This window comes from Phaenicophaeus curvirostris, chromosome 32, assembly GCF_032191515.1.
Source record: "Phaenicophaeus curvirostris isolate KB17595 chromosome 32, BPBGC_Pcur_1.0, whole genome shotgun sequence".
NCBI lineage: Eukaryota > Metazoa > Chordata > Aves > Cuculiformes > Cuculidae > Phaenicophaeus > Phaenicophaeus curvirostris.
Genome location: NC_091423.1, coordinates 1,633,876 through 1,643,741, shown reverse-complemented (window position 1 = coordinate 1,643,741; position 9,866 = coordinate 1,633,876). Strand labels below are relative to the sequence as shown.

Genomic DNA, 9,866 nt, shown 5'->3' with positions numbered 1-9,866 from the left:
GCCTCCCAACAGAAACACACCACCACGCGTCTCCTCTTCAGTCCCCACCAGCAGGAAGCTCCAGAGCTGCTCACCTCAGTATCTGCAGGGAAGGGCTGCCGGTCCGCATGGCAGATTGAGAAGGGTTCCTCTAAGGCCAAGAACACGCTGAGTGGCAGGAGGCAGGTGTTTTTTAAAGAAAAGGGCTTATACTGAAGAGTCAAGACGTCACTCGGTTGCTACAGAAACAGAAAATGAGAGAAAACAGCCTGAACCGGCCATGGACCTCGTTCCCTTTCTGATGTATTTTGAATTTTCATCTCTATTTACTATTTCTATTAGTTTGTACGCTTGTAAAAGTCTAAATATATCAGATGCTTTTCATGATTAGAAACTACAGCATCCCTTGGGGGAACAGGAAAACAGTTTCATGCACAGATCAGAGAAAGGGACCCTGAGCAGAGGCAGCTGCTTGAACAATATCAAACCCAGAAAGTGAACCCAGATCATCTGTCTGCAGTTTTTATCCTCTCTTGGGTAGAATGGCACAAGATGTTTTTCACTCCCATACAACAATTTCTTGCAACCTCATTATCTTTCGTAGCCTCATCAAAAGCAGTGAAGCTGGTCAGAGGAGACAGGAGAGCCTGTAGTAGCTGAAGGTTAGTTTTGAACTTCTACATGCATGTACAGCCAGCTAGAAACCTCGGCAGTCCAGCTGCAACATGACTCCTGATGCCCCTGCTGCAATGACAGCGCGTCTGTGGCTTCAAAGCTAAGCAAAGCATAAGCTGTTTCTTCTTGGTTATGCGCTGCTCTGGGCTTCCTGCATGGTTTCTATAAATTAGAGAGTGCTTGCAAAACTAGTTCTGCATGTATTGGTATCAAACAGCTGCAGTGTTATAGCACTCAATAAATCAGAGTGCACGACACCAAAGAGACCACAGGCAGACATCAGGGATAGCTGAAAACCTTCTAATTAAACCTGAACTGCCTGCTCATGGCATTTTGTGCTTCTCTGGACGCCTAAGAACTAAAGGAGAGACCTGAAAACACAGAAACTAAACAATGAAGTAGCCTCTCTTCTTTTAGACACCTCGAGGAAGAGGGTGATAATGCAGGAGTCAGGATCCACAGACTGAAGGGCTTCTGCGTTGGTGTTCCCACTGCTGCAGAAGGACTCCTGCAGGTCCTTTGAAGAAAGCAAGGCTGAGGGAAATGCAAAAAGCTTGCATCCACATTAATGCAGAGAAGGCAAAGAGAGACAAGAGATGGCAGGTTTTCCTCATCAGCCTGGGGAGCTGACAGGAATCCAGAGCTGACTGGTTTTTCTCAGCTGCCCTGCGTGATTGGTGTTCAGACTTCACTGGGCCTTGAAGCATCCTTGCAAATGTCCCTCTATGAGTGTGTCTCTCTAGAGGTGGCCATGATCCCCTTTGACAGATCAGCTGTCACCGAAATAAAACCAAGATGAAGTTAAAAAGCAGTCGCATCTCCAAAAACAAGCTCAATGAGTTTACAAAGCACCTCAGGATGGGTTTAGTGTCGCTGAGCTGCAGCGATCTGCTCTCCTGCCCACAGTCACTGCCTGTGCAAAGCCCACAATGTTCTTGTGGGTCCCACACATCTCACCTCATGCCCTTGGCTCAGCAGCTCAATTCTGTCTCCGCATCAAGAAAAGTAGAACTGACCTGGCAAGACTGTCCCCAGCCCCATCTCTGTGCTAATGGCAAAAGCTTGGTCCCACTCAAATCAATCAGCAAAGCCCCAGAGACTGGCAGAAGCTGTTTAGCTTCCTCCTTTGAACACAGTCTCACAGACCCCGCACAGGCTTTCAGTCATCAGCCACACAATTAACTGCCAGCATGCAATCCAGAGCCTTACATTCTCGACCCGGAAAATGAGTTCCGTGGAGGACAGTTGCAGAACAGGAGCAATGAACTCACACGTGACATCCACCTGCATCACCTGCACCTTTTCTTCCTTGCTCCCCACGACGGCGTGCCACAGCAGCCGCTCCTTCACCACCCGTGTGCGAGAGCTGCACGTTACCCAGCAGGTGTGACCAGGGCACCCAGAAAACACACGGCATGTGCTCACCACCTGACTGGAGGCATAACGGATTCTGATAGCCTGCATGAAATTGTGTCATGGGAACTTGGCCATCAACCACCAGCAGGTAGTACTGCCCTAAAGTTACGGCCATTGCTTTCCTCAGCAGCCCTGCTTCCTTTTATACCGCATCCTATTTATTTTGCACTCAAATGCCCACACCGCTACACCCTAACAGCCACAAATTCACTTGTGAGCCAGGTGCTGTCTACAGCTCTAATAACTACTGCCCCAAATGACTAATGCTTTGATGTACCCCGCTGCTAACATAATGCTTACAGAAAGCTGCAGGAACCAATTTAAAAATATGTAACCATATTAAAGGACATAGGTGGCAGAAGGACCAATGCCAGCAAACCCTCTCTTGGAAGCTTAGTGGAAAAGGTACATGGGAAAACTCCAAACAGCCAGCCTGCCTTCCAGTAAAGTGGCAGCACTCATTCCAAGGGTGAATTGTGCCCTCCTGGAGATGGTTTTAAGAGAAATCTCCCTAGGAAAAGGTTGTCTTGCACTTCAGAGGGAAACTCTCTGCTTAAGCTGGAGGCTCTTCTATTCAACACCTTTTCCCAATTTCTCATGGTTTTACTTCCCCAAATTCCTCCCTTCATTTCTCATTCTTCCTTCTGGTACAGTGCCACAACCCAGCTCCTCATCAGAGCCTACAGTCTTCAAAGTCATCTGTGTTGCACGTGCAGTGCAGGGAGCTGGGCTTCTGACCAGCCTGAAGAGCATGAAGTCCTCCAGATTTTCACTGCGGGAGCCAGCTGTACTCACAGACACCCTTTTGGCTTTCCAGGCAAGACACCCTCACCAGAGCCCAGACCATTTTATTTCCTTTCTGGAATCTTGTTCTCCTCTTCAGCAAACCCTTGGAGCTCAGAAATGCACAGGGACAGTCCCATCACAGTCAAGTCTTCCTCAAACTACCACTGAGGCAACCCTTTAAAACACCTTCCAAAACACTCCTATCAGCAGGAGCTTAATGCATGCCTATCTTACATTCACTTAAACATCTGTGCCCAGTGATTCCAGAGACAGGGAATGCACACCAGCCTTAGCTGGCAGCTTCTCCACAGCATTGTGTTTCCCCTGGGAAGAAGGGTCCAGGGAGGAGGACACCCAGTGACCGTGCTGAAATCTCCTCCTCTGAGCTGCCACCCAGGGGCGCTGCGAGACCTGGCTGCCCTTAGGACAGCAGGGCTGGTTGAGAGGCTGGGCTGAGCTGTCAAGCTGTCAATTATAATGATCCTTGGCAACAGTTTCCCACAGGGAGAACATCACATTGATCATTAAAGCTGACACACTGTGCTGGATTTTCTCCTCCAGGACTCAGTGCTAGACAAGCCCGCTGCTTGTCTTTGTCTACAGAGGAAAATCAATGCTGCTCCCGTACACTCCCCTTCCTTCCCAAGGGATTTTGGTCCACTCACTGCTTCCCCCAGATAATTACCTTGCTTTTGTTAATTCACTTTCTGCCTGCACTCCTAGTCTAAGCGTAACTCTCTGCCCTTCATTTCTGCCTCAGCACAGGACACCTCGTAACCCGTTGTCTGCCCCTGAAGCACTGATGCTTCCTTCAGATCAAATTTGGGTATCAACAAGTTGGGTTTACGGTAGCTACAGAAACATGGAAAAGCCTTAGCAATTGATGGTGGACAGCAAGGAAAGCAACTGGTGCTGCCGTGGTAACTTCTGGCACTAAAACAGTTTGTTGAAAGCACTTGCCTCTCTTCTCAGGCAAATATCAAGGGGCCGCTGAAAAAGTCCCAGCGGAGGTGATCCAATGGGAAGGACTCAGCCCTCATGGGGGACCTCACCTGTGGAGTGCTGGAGAAGCCTTCCACCACCATCTCCATACTCTTGCCCGGCATCAGCTCCATGCTCAGCGGTCGAAGCTTAAACATGGGGCAGGCAGATTTGGGGTTCTGGGAGGAATCCTCGCCCTCGGTGGTACTGAGGGCATCGAGACAATGATGCTGCTGAAATGTGGAAAACCCTTCGGTTGTCCAATAGAGCAAATGGGTCTTTCTTCCTTTGTTCGTTACCTTGAAGCGGTAACAGAATGGAATTTTGCTAGAAGAGAAGCACAGATCGAAAATGTCATGGGACCTGCTATTTCACAGCAGTCACCCAGCTTCAATGCCCCAAAGCCATTATCTGACTGTGCATTTGGCAAGAAAGCCACCTCCCAAAAGGCTGACCTAGCAACCTAGCACCAACCTGCAGCAAGAGCCAGACCTTGGCTGCCCCTAAGCTTATCCCCGTCCAGCAGCTGGTCTGTGTGTGGACAGCAAGGGAAAGCTTTTTGAAGAACATCATCTCAGTCACAGTGGACAGAGCATTAAAATTAAGGGTAACTGAGAGATGATTTAGCAACTGGTTTCCATTTTGGTGCCTTTTGAGGATCTCAACCCACATTCACGTGGCCATAAAATGTTTCTAAAAGAATTCCTGTAGTGTCAGTGAAATGGTGCTGGGACCCTGAGTGCAGAAGGAGAACGAGCTGAAGGACTATGGCAAAACACCTCCTTGCTGAGCCCACGGGAGGAGCAGGAGCTGAGACATACTCTACCTGAAGTGGGGCCCCAAGTCGAGCTCCGGAACAATGGGTTTGTCGGTGCCAATTGTGATGCCGGTGCCAACAGCCTGGACGGGGATGACGTAGCTACAGCTGTTCTCAATGAACACCTTCACTTCATCATTAAATATTTCAGTGTCATCCAAGTTTGCTGTGACAGCCACAGACAGCTCGGCGTTGGGGGGGATCACTCCTTTACTGGGTTCAATCCTCCAGCATGAGCATTTGCCAGCCTGTAAGACAAGCCAGACACTAGCTGAGGAGGGAAACCAGGACAGATTAGCATTGGGAATAAGAGCTACCACAGTTTGCTTACAATAGACACCAGCAGCATCTGAGAGATGGACGGATGCTGACCTAAGGGACGGCTGACAAGCCACCACATTCCATTTTCTTGAAATTACTTAGGGTTGGTTAATTAAAATGATTGGGTCATTCTGGCCTTGCACAAGTGAAAGAGGAGGCAGAACTCAGCATTAAAAGTGCAGCTGTACTTTGCCAAGCCATACCTCTCCTTAGAGAGCATCCACACCCTGGTCTCTGCCATTAACAGGAATGTGACACAAAGCAAAAGCAGACAGAACAGGGAAACCAGAGGGGAACCCATGCCCTCTCAGCAGCAATGGGCTACAGGGTTCTCTTGAGCTCCTGGAGCTCCAAAAGCATGATTGTCAGAGCTAAGCCCTTTCCACAAAATAAAGGAAGAACTTGTCAAAATGATCCAGGCTCATTTCTGCTCAAACAGCCATGCAAACTCCCTATTTTATTGAGGACTGCTCCAGGTAAAATTGCCCCCAGAGCCAGGCTCCTCTTGCTGCACTGTGGTGGAACAGCTTGCTTTCTCTCTGACAGAAAATGTTGTATATAAAAATTAATTCACAGGCTGCTACGGACCAGTCACTTTTGTTGGAAATTAGCCCCACAGATACCTACCATCTCTGCCCAGAAGGATGCAGGGGTGCGAGACTGGTTGGACAGGTGGAGAGTTTGGGAAACATCTTGTAGGACCTGGATACTGCCGAAATCTATCTTGCTTGGATGCACGCAGACAACTGGTCCTTCTCCAAAGTTCACCAGATGGATTTCCTGCTCCAGGAAGCAGGTAGGAAAGATCAAAAAAAAAACCAGGGAAAGTTTAAAAAGGTCAGACAGCTCTGAGTGCTCCAAGCCTGAGGGATAATTACAGCTCTTTGAAGCTTGCAGTGTTGACAGACCGAAAAAGAAAGCCTGGAGCAAGTGTGGGACCTAGAGTGAATCCGTCTGAAAGCCACAGGCTCCCATCAGCAGCAGATGAACAAGCCCGGTTTCTCACGCTTGCTTTTCCACCGCTCCGGGCCCGTGGCCTTGGCTGGGGCATTGACAGAGAGATGTGATGGATATTTCTCAGATGTGACTATCAGCACAGTTTCTTACACAATGCTTGCTTTAGCAGGCTTCAGGGATTTCCCTGTGTGCTCCTCAACCAAAGTCCCAAGGAAGCAGCAGTTGCTCTATCGAATAATGCAGCAGAGTGTGAGACCCAGGGACTCTGCTGATTTTCAGACTGGGCTTGCTATCCCTTCTAATAGATCCATCATTAAATGCTGTGTCAGACACTCAGTTCATCATCTAAAAGGATGCCACCTTTCCTCTTCTCGAGGTACTGGCTGTTGCTCATGCTGTGAATCCTCTTGCTCCCTGTCCACACCAGCCATGTGTTACAAGTCCTTGTTTCCTCAGGAAGAATCTCTGTACCCTTTAGGCCCCCCCAGCACAAGTGCCCATGCATCTCCCCTAGCACTCACCAGTGGGGATCCTTCCCTCCCAATCGTCATGACACGAGCAACAGTGTCCTGCTCTCCCATCACCCGCGTTTGCAGTGTAAATGGGATTTGCACCCAGCTGTGTGGCTGGATAATCCCACATGGCACGAGGCTGGAGTACTGTACAGCAGCAGCATCCTTGTATTCCTGTAAGGGACAGAATCAAACTCAGCTTCAGAGGAAACTAAACTTCTTGACAACTACCACAGCAGCAATTAACACATATTAAAAAACCTCTAGGACAAAGCAGAAAGGCACAAAAGCAAATACAAAACCATCATGGGCTTAGCACCTTGAAGGGTTCCAGAAGCTGCTGTATCCACACCCAAACCTGTGCTGGTAGCCTCCTTGCAGCACCTTTTCACAATCTTCTAAGTTCTCCTTCATGAAAGTATCCTAAGGATTAGGAGCTAATCTGCTTCCTAAAGAGTTTATATTCCGGTAGGAATATGAACACAGGAACCAACCTGAATATAATTCACCAGTCTTATAGGGAACCCTTCTTATTTTTTCTCTAATAACCCCCTCGGTAGCATTAGAGGGCAGGAGGTGGATGCAATGCCAAACCTGAGGAAGAATCCTGTAGCAGCCCGGCAGATCGCTGTCGTTCACAAGGGTCAGCATCTGCTGATAGGGGACTTCTAGGAAGCATTGTCCAAAGGTCACAACAGGGTTGAGCGCTCGCAGCAGAGGAACTACACATCTAGGCAGAGAGATGACCAAAAAGGAATTAGAGATACTGAGAGAATGCAGAATTTGTTTACTCCCTGAACAGCAAAAAATTAAGCACAACATGTTTGTCACTGCCAAACAGACATTTAGTACCCCTACAGCAAGAAACTGCCTTTAACTCCTTACTCAACAACCTCCTGCAAAGGAGGGGAAAACCCTGAGATTCAGCATCACAGAGGCTGCCAGGTGCCCAGGCAAAGCAACCTGCCCTGTGCCAGAGCTGTCTGACGGGTACCTTCACTGCAGGAGGTTTGCAAGGACCCTTCCAATGGTCCCAGAAAGGCAGGAGTTCAGGGGGAGCCTTCCCAATGGGGCCCAGTGATTGCCAAGGCTCAGGGAACACAAGACCCCAGTATCTCAGCAAAGGTGACTCCCTCCCCTCCCACAGCACTGTTGCCCTGCCTGAAAACTCAGCCACTTTGTCCCAGCGGTGGAGGGCACCTGCCACCACCTGCCTTTATGCAGTGGGTGATCGCCGTCTCCTAATTCCACCCCCATGGGCCCATACACCGTCTCTTCCCATCCGCACTACTTTTACAAAATTGCAGCCCAGATACTGACTGAATGGCTATGTCTGGGAGAGGAAAACTAATCCCTCTTGTAATCAAAAAGATAATCACTGCAGCACAACAGGACTGAACCTGGCTGCAGGTTCAGCTTAAGTCCGAGTATGGTAATGCTCAAAAGAACCAGAGGGAAGCAGAAAAACCTGAGCTCACTTTCCACAACAAGGACTACTTCCCCCTTCATGAGATCTTACCTCGATTTTTCCCTCACCAGCCCTGCCACAAGCCCCTTCCCCACCTGCATGCACCTTCATTAACTGAACCAGACAGCAGCTTTCAGCAGGCTCACTGCATCCCAAACAATACTTGCATTTTGATTGCAACCCAGCACAACTCTAGCACTTGCACAAAGGAGGAGAGGTGGCCCTTTGGAAATTTGTTACACCTCAAGCACCAAAATCCAGGCCAATAATGACTATAATTACTGTTCCATTTAGGAGAAGGCTCAGGGCCGTGCCTGCCCACTGGAGCCCAGGTGCTTCACAACATGGGCTGCTTTCAAAGCACTGATGCTCTCACGTCTGGCTGGGCAGAGCTGGCTAGCTAGGCAGTGCTGCTTCTTGGAAGCTGCAGTCAGCAAAGCTTGTGCAAGGCAGCGTGCTGGTGGTGAACACACAAAGAGAGACAATGAGCTGCAAAGAAAGTAAAGATACCTGGCAGTGATGAGCAATGATGACACCTTCCTGCCAAAGCCCTCCACGTCCACCATCAGTGCCAGTTTGTAACTCTTCACAGTGTTGGAACACAGAGTGACCTGGTAGAAGAGAAGAGCAGCAAATGCTTCATCACTCCCAAAAGCCATTGGCTATGCATGGTGTCCTCCAGTTCTCCTTCCATGGTAAGGAAAGGGAGGATTTTGCCCTAATTCTTCTACTGGTCCACGTGTAGAGCACAGTCTAAAGGAGTGATAACAGTCTTCTGACAATAGCTACTTCATTAAATATACCGTGCAGTTATCAGAGCACATATGAGCTAAATCAAAACACAGTTGGGCTACTGCTCTACTCAATACTGCATTAAAATTAAGGGACCAATTTTTAATCTCAACTACAATAACGTAAAACCAGAGGAAAACTGTTGACATCACCAAAATGAGCTCAGTTTTACAGTGGGAAGCTGAGGGCAAAACGTGGCCCAGCTACACTGTGCAGTTCACAGGTCCCAGAGCTTTTTCCGCCTGCTCTGGAGATCTCTGCAGTGAATACAGCTCCTTCTGCTCAACAGGAGATGCAAAATCAGACCAAGCAGAAAAACAAACTGTTTCATGCAATGACATCTCTCTTTTTATAACAGCCACCTTCTGTCCTCATCTTTCCTCTGCCCACAGTAAATCAAAGAAACTGCTCTAAGCAGTTCTCAAAACACGAATGGCTTCTCTCCTTGACAATACAGTACAAGACCTTCAGCTTATGATTTTGGAGAGAAAATGGTGCTCCTGCAGAAATGCCCCAGAGTAACCCAGCCAAGAAAAGCCTAACACTAGTGCACGTATCTGACTTGTGTATGCTAGCAGCACCAAAACCCTCTCATACAACAGCAAAGCTTCAGCTCCACCTGCTCCAGCACGTACGGCTAGACTGTTCCCATACCTGGATATCCAAGAATTCCTGGGGATGGATGGTCCCTCTGCAGGGAGTTATGGTAAATTCAGTTGGCCTCATATTCACTTGAGCTCCACTTCTCCAGGACAGGCAAGTGTCGTCCGACATCAGAGCATAACTGGTGACACTGGGTGCTCCGTAGCCACCCCCAGGAATGCGAAGGTTGAAGGTCATGGGCCTCAAGGTGGTGTTAATGAGGCGACAGGACAATGTGCAAGGGAAGCCTAGGAAAACAACCCAAATATGAATTTATGTACCCAACTATCCAAGGAATCCTAGTGTGAATACCCTGTTATGATAAAACTGTGCTTGGAGTTCAGCTCTTTTCTATCTGAATTACAGCCAGTTTGAGAAACTAGGCAAGTAATTAATTGTCCCTGAAGTTCCCTTTGATACTGATCACAGAGCTTGCTTCCTTGGTAATGCCTGCTCTTAGCAATGCTGAACACAAGAAGTTTCTTTCTCTTTAACTGAGGAGCTCTCTCACACCCCCACC

At 48.6% G+C, this 9,866-nt stretch overlaps 1 protein-coding gene across 1 annotated transcript; it reads right to left on the bottom strand.

Moving 5' to 3' along the window:
* Positions 1-4,659: 4,659 nt before the first annotated feature.
* Positions 4,660-9,544, bottom strand: LOC138732456 (hydrocephalus-inducing protein homolog). Its single transcript, XM_069879069.1, has 6 exons — positions 9,359-9,544; positions 8,423-8,523; positions 7,039-7,174; positions 6,454-6,618; positions 5,603-5,755; positions 4,660-4,902 (listed from the first exon to the last, which is right to left on the bottom strand). Exons 1-6 carry the CDS (start codon positions 9,542-9,544, stop codon positions 4,660-4,662), a joined length of 984 nt encoding a protein of 327 aa, XP_069735170.1.
* Positions 9,545-9,866: the final 322 nt, after the last annotated feature.

Bases quoted from the DNA above. Each gene is read 5' to 3' on its own strand.
- LOC138732456 (XM_069879069.1), bottom strand. From the start codon at position 9,544: ATGACCTTCAACCTTCGCATTCCTGGGGGTGGCTACGGAGCACCCAGT. The intron at 7,175-8,422 runs GTATCTTTACTT...CTCTCTGCCTAG, and splicing joins TCATTGCTCATCACTGCCAG to ATGTGTAGTTCCTCTGCTGC. The intron at 6,619-7,038 runs GTTTGGCATTGC...TGTCCCTTACAG, and splicing joins GCTACAGGATTCTTCCTCAG to GAATACAAGGATGCTGCTGC.